Below are 13,068 nucleotides of genomic sequence, written 5' to 3'. Positions count from 1 at the left end.
CTTGCCAGTTCACCAAAACGCTACCAAAAAAACTGTTAGCGATCGCAGGGATCAGGCCTGACTATGCGAACGCTGCAGTTATGCGTTTAGTGTTTTGTAAGTGACAGTGATCGATCGATACTGCACTTGGGTGGGCCGGGCAGAGGGGCAAAACGCAGGTGCTAGCGGGTATCTGGGCTGATCCCGCTAACACTGCGTTTTCGGGAACCCTAAACTGCTGGGGACGCTAGTATAGATCTGATCGGATCAGATATTGATCTGTACAGATACTATACCACTAAGGGAGGCGTATGCTGCGTGCGAGGGTGTTAGCGGTACTGGCGCTAATCTGACGCTGCCTGGGGCGACGCATATCACCGCCGGGCGATCAGGGGGCTAAACCTTTATTAGGTAATAAACGGCGGGTGCCCTGACACTATAAAAAATAAACAAACTAACCAGCGTCACCCGTAACACTTATATGGTGATCAGTGGTGAAAGGGTTAACTAGGGGGCAATCAAGGGGTTAAAACATTTATTAGATAGTATATGGGGGTCCCTGTCGCTATAAAACGCTGACGGCGAACCTAAATATTTACGTCTCTAACTAGCGTCACCAGCGACACTAATACAGCGATCAGAAAAATGATCGCTTAGTGACACTGGTGACAGGGGGTGATCAAGGGGTTAAAACTTTATTAGGGGGGGTTAGGGGGGTATCCTAGACCTAAAGGGGGGTAATATTCACTGCCCTAACACTGTAACTGTCACAAACTGACATTATGCAGTAATCAGAAAAAAAAAAAAAAAAAAAAAAAAAAAATACTGCTAATGTCAGTTTGTGACGGGGGGGGGGGGGTGATTGGGGGGGGATCGGGGGGCGATCGGGGGGGGATCGGGGGTGTAAGGTATGCCTGGCATGTTCTACTGTGTGTGTTTGTGTTGTGTGCACTTACATGTCTTCTCTCCTCGGCGCTGGGACGGAAACTGCCAGACCGAGGAGAGATGACATCACATCCTCTGCCTGTGTGAAACTACACACAGGCAGAGGAGGATTCCCATTGGCTGGGAGCGATCGCGAGGGGGGGGCCACGATCGGATGGTCTCCCCCTCGCCTCCCGACGCTCCCAGTCAGATGCCGACCGCCGATGGCACCGGGGGGGGGTCCGATCGGACCCCCCGCCCGCGGGAGGCAGATCACGTACAGGTACGTGATTCTGCCTGCCCGTGCCATTCTGCCGACGTATATATACGTTAGGCGGTCGGCAAGTGGTTAAACCAGGTATGGGTACTTTTGGCAGTGTGGGCAGGTGCCAAGTCCTGCTGGAAAATGAAATCAGCATCTCCATAAAGCTGGTCAGCAGAGGGAAGCATTAAGTGCTCTAGAATTTCCTGATAGAGGGCTGCGCTGACTTTGGACTTGATGAAACACAGAGGACCAACACCAGCACATGACACGGCTCCTAAAATCATGAAATTTAGCATTTCATTTGGGAATCAAAGTCCCAGAGTCTGGAGGCACAGAATCCGAGTTGCATGAGGTCCAGTGTGAGGTTTCCACAGTCAGTGAACCACTTCCCCTCACCAGGTAATGACAAATGACCTTCCCCCCCATCAGGTAATGACAGATAACCCCCTTCCCCCACCAGGTAATGGGGTTCTAGGCAATGGTGGCATGTTCACTTACTATTAAAAAAAATTATAGGAGGAGTGGCGGGGGCAGCTGCATGTAGAGGAATCAATCTCCATCCTCCTCCTGCAAGCTCTGCTGTGGGAGGGAGAGGAGGAGAAGCAGGCCTTCAGAGGCTGTAGGAGGAAAATGGAGAGATCAGTTCCTCTATATGCAGCTGCCCTGCCGCTCCTCCTATCCAGCCAGCTTCTTTCGGCTGCCCCCCCCCCAGGGCTTTCTGCCCCCCCCCAATGCTCTCTGGCCCTTCTTCAGCCCCATGTTCTTGGGCCCCCCAGCTCTCCCTGGACCCCTCCATGCTCTCCGTCCCCCCCCCCCAGTGTTCTCTCTAGCCACCCCTGTGCTTTCTGCCCCCCATGCTCCGGACCCCTTCTGTGCTCTCCGCCCCCCCCAGTGCTTTTCGGAACCCCCCTGTGCTCTCTGGCCCCCCTAATGCTCTCCATCCCCCCCCCCCAGTGCTCTACATGCTGTCTTGCACTCCCCAGTGCTTTCCACCCCCCCACCCCCCCAAGTGCTCTTCAGCCCCCCTGTGCCCTTTTCCAGCCCCCCGCAGCTCTGCCGGGTTCTCTCCTCCCCTCTGCAGAAGGCTGCTGTGGGAATCTATCAGGATGGAAACCGGGGAGGGGGCCGGTAAATACTGTATGTCATGGGCTGCTCAGTCTAAAATGGCCGGGCCTATCTTTTGTCCAAGTCCGGGCCTGTTTGGCTCCCATTGATTTCAATAGGGTTTGGGTCCATGATCTGTACTTCTTTGAAGTACACCAAACCTTGCTCAAACCTATCCCAGGGCAGTTCAGCTCATAACTAGTCAGTAGGTAAAAAGTAATAATAATAATACTGTTAAAGGGGGGTTCCGGGCGCTATATATTTTTTTTTAAAAAGTCAGCAGCTACAAACACTGTAACTGCTGACTTTTAATAAGGACACTTGCCTGTCCAGCGAGCCTGCGATGTCAGCCCCCCGAGGCCGATCCATCCATCGGATCGGCCACCGGCGCCTCCATCTTAACCAAGGGAAACAGGCGGTGGAGCCTTGCGGCTTCACTGCCTGTTTCCTACTGCGCATGCACGAGTCGCGCAGCGCTTTGTGAATGGCCCCGTTGCTTTCTGGGACACACACAGTTCCCAGAAGGCAACGGGGCTGCTCACCGAAGAGGAGGAAGCACCGCGGAGTAGGAAGAGGCAGATTAGGAAGACTGCCTAATAACAAGGGTTTCAGGTAAGGTAAAAAAAATGTTTTTTTCAAATGTTTTTTTTTTACATTTTTTAAAGATTTTTGATGCTATTTTTTATTTTAGGGTGGCCCTCCACTTTACCAAAACACAAGGACAACTGTTCCACCTGCTCTTTCAGAATACAGAACAGGCTTGTACTGGTATGGTGTATGTCTTATGATGGGCAGGTGACCTCTCTTTTATCCAGGGTCACACAGGAGGCCTATCCCAGGGTGGGCTCTTCTGGGCTACGCCAGGCAACCAGAAGGATCATGTGTTGTAACATTGGCTCTACACCTTGCCCGAGGGCATGCTCATCATCGACAGGACCCAGCAAGGGCTGTGGTCATGTGAAGAATCAAACATTAGGGCAATCATCCCACTCAAAGAGAAGCCACTTGGGTGCAGTGTTATGTGGGATCCCTTCTGAGGACGTGGTCCAGTATACTACACAGGGGTATGTGTTTCATTAGGAGGGACAGTCTGTGGCTCTGCCCATTCCACCTGTCAGCATACTCTGCCACCTCACTCCTAATAGGAGAATGGAGTCCTGCCGAGCACTGACAGCTAGGGAGGGAGCTTTAGTACCAGATTCCCTCACTACTAGCATACTAGCTCATTATGAAATACTCACCTTAGATCAAAGGTGAGTATTTTCAACAGTCCCAGTACACAGCTCCGGCCGGCGACATCACTCCCGAAGTTACTTCCTGGTAACGCAGGCTCTGGCACTGTGATTGGCCGGAGCCGCGATTGGCCGGAGCCACCAGTAACGGCACACTAGCTGAAGCAACGGCGCGAACGTGCCATTGCTTCAGTGCACATGTGCCGATGACGTCGGCACATGCTGATACAGGGGATATTCCCTAAACCGTGCAGGTTTAGGAGATATCTGGGGTAGCTACAGGTAACCCTTATTATAGGCTTACCTGTAGTAAAAAGTGGATTGTAACCACTTGAAGTCTATAGCTGGCATGTCTGGATGGGAGAAGTTCAAGCTTGGGTGAATTCCGAAAATCAGTGCTCCATAGAAGAACTGCAAGTCACAGTACAGTCCTGATCTTGCTGACCCGACCCCTGAGATCCAAAACTCTGTCTTTTATATATCATAGGACAGGAGGCTGGACCCCAAAAGCCCACAAAATGTTAGCAGTAGAACATACATAACAGATTTAAGCCTCCTTCTACCCATCCTGGGCAGCCACACTAATCTAACTAGCATTAACACCGCAAGCAACCTGCCTAAAGGCTTTCTCCGGATATTCTACTTACATTAATTTGAGAGAAAAGTCTCTTCTGTACCGTTCTCTTCTTGACTTATAGTAGAATGAAGCCGTATTGTTCTTTCAGTGTCATCCCGTGTTCTGTCCATTTCCACACTGACACCAACAGCTCCACCAACATTCCGCTCTATTTGTTGTGTCTCCATTTTCCTTATCAATGTCACCAGACCACCTCTTCTTCTATTATTGGGGTGCTGGGCCTTTCTATGACTACTCAAAGCCCCAACCTCTTCTATATGCTTGTGAAGATTTTCTATCATTATTACTGAGAAGCAAAAAAAGGCTGAAGAAAAAATCCATGATGTAGGTGAGGGTTACATATAGTATGAGCAGCATCAACCTTCACTCTGTAACCAAGACCTAGTCTGGCAATGCACAGAATGATACCAATAAGTCTCTGACCAATCTCATGGTTTTGATGGACTTTCTCCTTTTGATTATTCCAAGTGAACATGAATTCCAATATCCACCCTGTTTTCTGCAGACAGATATACATTTCCCGATGCTTTATGTTGTACAGATTCCTCATGTTCCCCGATACGAGGTCATACATTGTACTTGTTCAACTTTCCAACCAGGAGTGAATGAACTTTGCCTAAACTCCATACGTTGAGGACATGTGGCCTGGTGTGGTTCAGGAGAGAGGTGCACACCAGTCCCCACTCCCCATCTTTCCTGGCCAACCAGGCTGCATTAGGGTTGTCACCTGTTCGGTTTTGACCTGGACAGTCCCGGTTTTGACACCTGTCCGGGTTTTCATTCTGCCTGAAAACCGGACACACATAACTCCAGTCCTCTGTCCTGGGACAAATTCAATAACTCTTATTCTGTCCCTGGGGTAGAAGCCAGTGCCGAGCAAGTTCCGGGTGCTCAATGAAGCAGTGATGTTGGGCTGGAAAAGAGGTGTATCGCTCTGCTTTCTCCCTGACTCCCCCCCCCCCCCCCCGCACTGAAAATACAGTAGTAGAGTTGCTCCACCTCTGTCCCAGGCAGGGAGCCAATCCAAAAGCAAGAGCGGGGTGCTCTCAGTGAGGATCCCTGTGTCTTGCCAGCGCCTGCGTGTACCCTAAGGCTTCCCCTCCCCCCCACACAGTGGAAGGAAAAAGCAATACAGTAGAGCAGGGATATGCAATTAGCGGACCTCCAGCTGTTGCAGAACTACAAGTCCCATGAGGCATAGCAAGACTCTGACAGCCACATGCATGACACCAAGAGGCAGAGGCATGATGGGACTTGTAGTTTTGCAATAGCTGGAGGTCCGCTAATTGCATATCCCTGCAGTAGAGCATCCCTGCCCCAATCTCTAGCTCCCTCACTTCCTGGCTCACAGCAGCTCCCGCTAAGGCAATGTAATACGGGTCTTTTGGGGTGGAGGGCACTGATATGAGGGGGTTTCCCTGACCTAATAGAGGTCTCTGAAGGGTGGGGGGGGGGAGAGTTGTGAGTATATAAGGGGACTCTAAGATAATGGGGGGTCTTTGAGGGGGTGGCCAAACATTAGATCAGAACCCCCCCCCTTCTGGATCATTCCGCTGAGCAGGCAGATGACAGATCAATGTTCGCTCTGCTATGAGCGAAAATGGATACAACCTGCTCTTCTCTATGGGGTGGTTGGATGGGGCCTTCCGATTGTCATCTGATTTGATCCGCCAGGTGGATGGCGAACGTATCCCCATACATCTGTTTTTAGGGGCCTGGATCGGATGCCCGGCAGGTGTCAGCAGACATTCACCGCCCCATAGAGAACAATAGGTGGTCCGATCGGGTCCACCTGAAAAATGGACAGGCGGACCTGATCAGTTCGCTGGTGTGAAAGGGGCCTAAAGTGTTCGGTTTGGCTGAAGAAAAACTGGCACCCTGGGCTGCATGCTGGTATAAGGATCTGATAAGGATTGTGGTTATTAAGCAAGCCAAATTCTGTTCAAACATGGGTTCAAGTCTAAACCTGGACCTTATTCCAAGTGGTCTATTTCTTAGCCCCTTACATTGGTGATCAATGGGAGAAGGAACTTCTTATATCAGTAATCAGTGGGAGAAGAGCATTCTTACATAGTTACATAGTTAGTAAGGTTGAATAAAGACACCAGTCCATCTAGTTCAACCTGAGTTAGTGTCTACACTTGTCCTTATCCCCACACATTGTGTCTCGATTCTTACATTGTCATGAAAGCATTGTTAATGAAGACAGAAATTATTCTTTGCTGAAGGAACGTCTAGAAATCTATGTAGGGACCCATGGAAACCTTTGGAGGAACCCTGGCCGAGAAAGGTTGGACTAGGCAGTAATATATTTCTAGGAGGAGGAAGTGGCTAAAATGACCCCTCTGCTCCTCTGAGTTACAAGAGAAAGAAAGGGAGAAACCAGCAAGCCTGACTTCAATGCCATTTTTGTTTGTTTCCAATGGATGGGTCTTCAATGATGTGTGAATCTATGTCTTACTAGGCTCCTATAATGTGGAGTCTAGCTTTCCGGTAAGAGCACATCTTTTATTTTCACGGTGGAAGGTGCATTTTGGGCATACCTCCCAACTTTTTGAGATGGGAATGAGGGACACTACTATTCCTTTATATTGGCTTTTGGAATTTACAAATGCTGCAATTTAAAAATTGGATGAAGGATTCAGCAATGGGAAACACTTTTTGATAGATAAAAAGTGGTTTTATATACATCGATATAGATCAGACCAAAATGAGGGACCAATAAGGAGGAATGAGGGGCATTGCTCCAAATCAGGGACAGTCCCTCGAAATCAGGGACAGTTGGGAGCTATGACTTTGGGTGTTTCTGTCATCTTTCACCTCAAGAGACACAATTTCAAGGATTTCTTCATGTTTGGACACTTTATGGATTAATCACTATTATTTAGTTATTATATTGTTCACAAGTTATTAGAGCGGCAATCTTTTGTTTTTTTATATATTTCTATCCCCCTTGGAGGGAGTGGAGGTGACCCCCATCCATAATGACAAGTTTCTTGGAGCTGCAGTTTCTCTGAGCTCCACAAGGTGGTGATCTGACTTTTTTTTCCCAGACAGGAAGTATTTATGGAAGACAGGAAGTGATGTCATGTTACAGACAGGAAGTGATGTCAGGTAGTTGTAGGTGAGAGGTCAGTTGGAAGGAAGTAGTGAGGGGACATTGCTGGAAGTGGCAGCAGAGGAGGTAATTGTTGTTATTATTATACAGGATTTATAAGGTACCAACAGTTTGCGCAGCGCTTTACAACATGAGGACGGACAGTACAGTTACATTACAATTCGATACAGGAGGAATCAGAGGGCTCTGTTTTTTAGAGCTTACCATCTAGCAAATAAGATCTTATTTTCTATTTACACCCAGTAACCCTTCGTCATGTCCGTCCTCTTCCTCCATAGTCACTGTGATGTCTTTTATCTCCAGCAGATTATGATACACACATGGGGTATGGTTGCCACCTCGTCCCTTTAAACCCGAACACATATTAATTACACGGGTTCCGTGGCTGATTAAGGTGGTAATTAAATCCACTTGGTGCCTTATCTACATTTAATTAGCCTCAGAACCCGTGTAACTTAAAGATGTTCGGGTTGAACGGGATGAGGTGGCAACTCTAATATAGTGTGGAAACCTAGATTAACCCCTTCAGGGGCAGAACATTTCCCCCATTTACGGGGTCGGAACATTCTCTTCATGTTGGAGATGTGTCACCTTTAAGGATGAGCTCCGGTGTGTTCGCACACTCCACGTGAAGAGCCCGCCAGGAAGTCGGCACGGCGCTGCGCTAATCGCAGGCAGTGAGACATTGTCCCGATGCGCAGCTGCAGAGATCAGGAAATGTCTCACTGCCTGTGATTAGCGCATCGCTTTGCCGACTTCCTGGCGGGCTCTTTCACGTGGAGTGTGCGAACACGCCGGAGCTTATCCTTAGCCACCTTCTGACCTTAGCAGGCTCTTGTAACGAGGGATGAGATTCGGATTCAGGTTGTACTGAAATTTGCAGCCTCCACAATGTAACAAACACAAAATTGTGCATACTAAATGTGTTCCTATGGGGGGCAGTAGTTGTTAAATGTACAGCAATTCTCATATTACCCCCCTCGCATCTAGGTGCTATTATTGTGTGACCATCCAAATCATTATTAATTTCATTCGCCATAGTTATCCGTCTGCAAGGAGACCTGTATAGATCAAATGATGGCACGAACGAGGATGGAGGAGGACCGGAGTCACATGACTGAGAAGATACTAAACTTCACCCTGGAGATCATCTACCTGCTGACCGGAGAGGTGAGGAGGATTCTGGGAGGTCACATGACATCACTCTTATCTCTATTAATAAAACACAGACCTGACCGGAGAGGTGAGGAGGATTCTGGGAGGTCACATGACATCACTGATCTCTATTAATAAAACACAGACCTGACCAGAGAGGTGAGGAGGATTCTGGGAGGTCACATGACATCACTCTTATCTCTATTAATAAAACACAGACCTGACCGGAGAGGTGAGGAGGATTCTGGGAGGTCACATGACATCACTCTTATCTCTATTAATAAAACACAGACCTGACTGGAGAGGTGAGGAGGATTCTGGGAGGTCACATGACATCACTCTTATCTCTATTAATAAAACACAGACCTGACCGGAGAGGTGAGGAGGATTCTGGGAGGTCACATGACATCACTGATCTCTATTAATAAAACACAGACCTGACCAGAGAGGTGAGGAGGATTCTGGGAGGTCACATGACATCACTCTTATCTCTATTAATAAAACACAGACCTGACCGGAGAGGTGAGGAGGATTCTGGGAGGTCACATGACATCACTCTTATCTCTATTAATAAAACACAGACCTGACTGGAGAGGTGAGGAGGATTCTGGGAGGTCACATGACATCACTCTTATCTCTATTATTAAAACACAGACCTGACTGGAGAGGTGAGGAGGATTCTGGGAGGTCACATGACATCACTCTTATCTCTATTAATAAAACACAGACCTGGCCGGAGAGGTGAGGAGGATTCTGGGAGGTCACATGACATCACTCTTATCTCTATTAATAAAACACTGACCTGACCGGAGAGTAAGGATGGGCTCAGGCGTGTTGGCAACTCCACGTGCCTACGCCCACCAGGAAGCTGACACTGCGCGGTGCTAATCAGAGGTAGTGAGACATTTTCTGATCTGTGCAGCCGCGGATCGGGAAATGTCTCGCTGCCTGTGATTAGGACCACGCAGTGTCAGCTTCCTGGCGGGTGCGGGCACGTGGAGTTGTGAACATGCCTGACCTGATCCTTACTGGAGAGGTGAGGAGTATTCTGGTATTTTAACATGATATCCCTTTTGGTTCCTTAATACAGAGATTTCCTCCTGTGAAGTCAGGTGATCATATGACCATCACAGTGCCTCCATGTGACTCCCTAAAACCTGAGAGACACAACATGCAGAAGATTCTAGAAGTCACCAAGAAGATGATGGAGCTGCTGACAGGAGAGGTGAGCGGTGCTGGGAATTCTGGGACATTATCCAGTAACAGACAAGGGACGTGTCTGGATGGTGACTGTATCATTGTGTGTGTCAGGTTCCTATAAGGTGTCAGGATGTCACTGTCTATTTCTCCATGGAGGAGTGGGAGTATTTAGAAGGACACAAGGATCTCTACAAGGACGTCATGATGGACAATCAGCCGCCCCTCACATCACCGGGTAAGAGGAGACTTTATTGTAAATGTAGCGATACCCCTTAAGGGCCGATTAATTTTTGGGTTCTCCCTCACATGTATAGCCAGGCAACAGGAATTTTCTGACATTTACTCAGTAATCAAAAATCAGTACAGGGTGCTTTGTTTTGTTTTTGGTTTATTAGCGGATGAACTTGGATAGGGAATGTATGGGATGCCCAACACTGTAGTTTGAATGCAACTATTATACAGGATTTAAATAGCGCCAACAGTTTGCGCAGCGCTTTACAATATAAAGGGAGACAGTACAGTTCCAATACAATACAAGAGGGTTAATAGGTGCCCTGCTCATAAGAGCTTACAATCTAATAGGGTAGGGAAAGTGGTACGAAAGGGTAAAACTCGCGGGGAGGGGGGGTTGATGAGCTGATGGAAGTGATAAAAGTTCAGTTAGTTGGAGATGTGATAGGCTTCCCCGAAGAGATGAGTTTGCAGGGATCGCCTGAAGGCAGCCAGAGTAGGAGATTGCCCAACAGATTGAGGTGGAGGGTTCCAGACGATGGGAGAGGCCCTGGAAAGGTCCTGGAGACAAGCATGTGATGAGGAAACAAGAGAGCAGGGGGTCTTGAGAGGAGCAAAGCGGATGGTTTGGGTGATATTTGGAGACAAGTTTGGTGATGTAGCTCGGGGCAGAGTTGTGAATGGCTTTGTATGATGTTAATATTTTGAACTTAATTTGCTGGGCGATCGGAAGCCAGTGGAGGGATTGGCAGAGAGTGGTGGTGGACACTGAGCGGTTGGTAAGGTAGATGAGTCTGGCAGCAGCATTCATGATAGACTGAAGAGGGGAGGAGCCTATGTGGAGGGAGTTGCAATAGTCAAGGCGAGAGATAACAAGGGAGTGAATGAGTAGCTTGGTGGTTTTGTTAATTAAAAAGGGGTGCATTTTAGAGATGTTATGGAGGTGAAGTCTGCAAGCTTTTGGCAATGATTGGATTTGGGGCTTAAAGGACAGGTTAGAGTCCAGGATTACACCTAGTACCCTGGCATGAGCGGAGGGACTGATGGTAGCATTATTGACCTTGACAGAAAAGTTATGGAGGTGGCACGGGGGGGGGGGGGGGAGAAATAATATCAGCTCAGTTTTAGAGAGATTTAGTTTAAGGAAGTGGTGTGATATCCATGTTGAAATATCAGTAAGGCGAAAGGAGACTGAAGGAGTGAGGTGAGGAGTAGAGAGAGAGAGAGATTGTCAGGGCTGGGCTCTTAGCAGCTCTCTTCTCGGCACTCATTGATTCCTCAGAGGATGAACCCTGCACTTGATATGTGTGAAGTGCACGCACAGGGGACACAGAGCGTGTTCTGGGCATAAGCAGAGCGCGCTCACGGCCCCCCGTGACTCCTGCGCATGTACTACACAACACAGGCTGTAGTGGAGAGCTGTGGTAATAGCTGTGAGACGCTGCGCGAGGCTGAGAGAGGGGGATGATGACGCTAGGAAAATAAACTGAATGCCTCTCTTACTCGTGCATAAGGAAATTACCTGTCACTCACAGCAAGGGGGAGAAACTGACATCTTTTTCTCTGTCTGACCATTTTTATCTCACTGAAAAAAAGATAAGAGAACTGCTCAGAGCTGGATTAACTCTTTGTGACAAGACTGGGCACAGATGACATGAAATCCTATACTGTACATGATGCAAGCCTTAATTTAAATCGGTTTTACATCCACTTTAATAAGAGTGACAAAGTAGGTTTGTTTGGCAGAATGGAGGCAGGAATTGTATTTTAGGAGGGCAGATTTATATAGGGTGAAGTCCTGCAGAGATTTGGTTTTATGCCACAGTCGTTCAAGAACACGGCAATGTCTCTTGAGGTTTCTGGTGTCGTCGGTTTGCCAGGGTTGTAATGGGTGGGGGCCTGATTCTGCGTGTAGTTAGAAGAGCAAGTGCATCCAGTGAGGATGAGAGTGAACTGTTCTAGACAGAGGTGGTCAGGACAGGTTAGGATTTTGTCATAGAGTTAGTCATTAGCAAAATAGAGAGGCTTAAAGTGGCGAAGGTTTCTACAGGTAATCGTTTTCTGCTTGGAAGGATAGGTGGTTGGAGACCAGGATAATGTGAAACTGATGTGGTTGTGATCAGAGAGAGAAATGGAGGTGTTGGTGATGTTGCCAGGAGTGCAGAGATGGGACAATACAAGGTCGAGGGTATTACAATCAGAGTGGGTGGGAGTGTGTGTGTTAGGTCTAAAGATGAAGTTAAGTTGAGAAGTTGAGCTGTAGCCTGATTGTTAACATTAATGGGGATATTAAAGTCACCAAAAATGATAACAGGTATTTCAAAGGAGAGAAAGTAGGGAAACCTGGCAGAGAAGAAATCAAAAAAGTGGCCCAGGGTCTGATAATTCACTGTAGTCATTGTTGGAGAAAACAGACCAATACAGTGCATCTCGAAAGAAAAGAGGGATAGATTGGAAGAGGTAGGAAGGACTTGGAAGGTGCTCTGTGGGGATAGAAGGAATCCAACTCCCCCTCCTTTCCGTCCACTGGGTCTGGGTGATTGAATCTAGTGGAGGCCACCATGGTAGAGGGCAGCAGGAGAAGCAGAGTCAGAACCTTGAAGCCAGGTTTCAGTAATGGCAAGTATGTTAAAGCAATGGGAGATAAAATGGTCATGCACAGATGTGAGCTTGTTACAGATGGAGCAGGCATTCCAGAGGGCACATGAGATTGGGGGGCTGGTTTTTGGAAGCGGGGGTGGATAGAAATTAAACTAAATGGATTGCAGCTGTTGCCAGAGGAGGAAGGGTGCTGAATATGGGGGTAGCAGTTAGAAAATGGAGGGCCAGGATGGGGGAAATATTCCCAGAGATTAGGAGAAGGAGGGTTAGGAAAGTAAGATGGAAGCGGGATGTATATGAACGCTCATATTTCACTGCCCTGGAGTTTAAGTCAGCAGGTGGGTTCAATAATTGGGAGAGGGTGGGAGTGAGGGTGATATGTATAAGCTGTGGGGTAGAGAGGAGAGATAAAGTAAGGACAGTTTGAGGATAGAGAACAACTAATGTGAGAAGGAAGAGCAAAGGGAGCATATTCGTGTGAATCTGACTTCACAGGGAAATTAAATATCAAATCTTGACTTGCGTGCCGTGATTCCAGAGTTGAGCAGAGTTCTTGTTCTATCTTAATACAGCTTTAGTTAAACTGCTGTGTCTCTTCTTCTGGAGTGTCCCCCTAGTCCCA

General features: G+C 47.9%; 1 protein-coding gene across 1 annotated transcript in view; it reads left to right on the top strand.

Annotated features, from left to right (window-relative positions):
* The window catches only part of LOC141121576 (uncharacterized), a 129,808-nt gene that overhangs the window by 95,023 nt on the left and 21,717 nt on the right, over window positions 1-13,068 (top strand). The window contains exons 16-18 of the mRNA XM_073611211.1: window positions 8,301-8,429; window positions 9,505-9,639; window positions 9,726-9,849. Coding sequence (XP_073467312.1) covers window positions 8,301-8,429; window positions 9,505-9,639; window positions 9,726-9,849 — 388 coding nt within the window. The remainder of the gene's footprint in view (window positions 1-8,300; window positions 8,430-9,504; window positions 9,640-9,725; window positions 9,850-13,068) is intronic.

The sequence above is a fragment of the Aquarana catesbeiana genome, unplaced genomic scaffold (genome assembly GCF_042186555.1).
Source record: "Aquarana catesbeiana isolate 2022-GZ unplaced genomic scaffold, ASM4218655v1 unanchor225, whole genome shotgun sequence".
Taxonomy (NCBI): Eukaryota; Metazoa; Chordata; class Amphibia; order Anura; family Ranidae; genus Aquarana; species Aquarana catesbeiana.
This window is presented reverse-complemented; position numbering and strand designations above follow the sequence as displayed.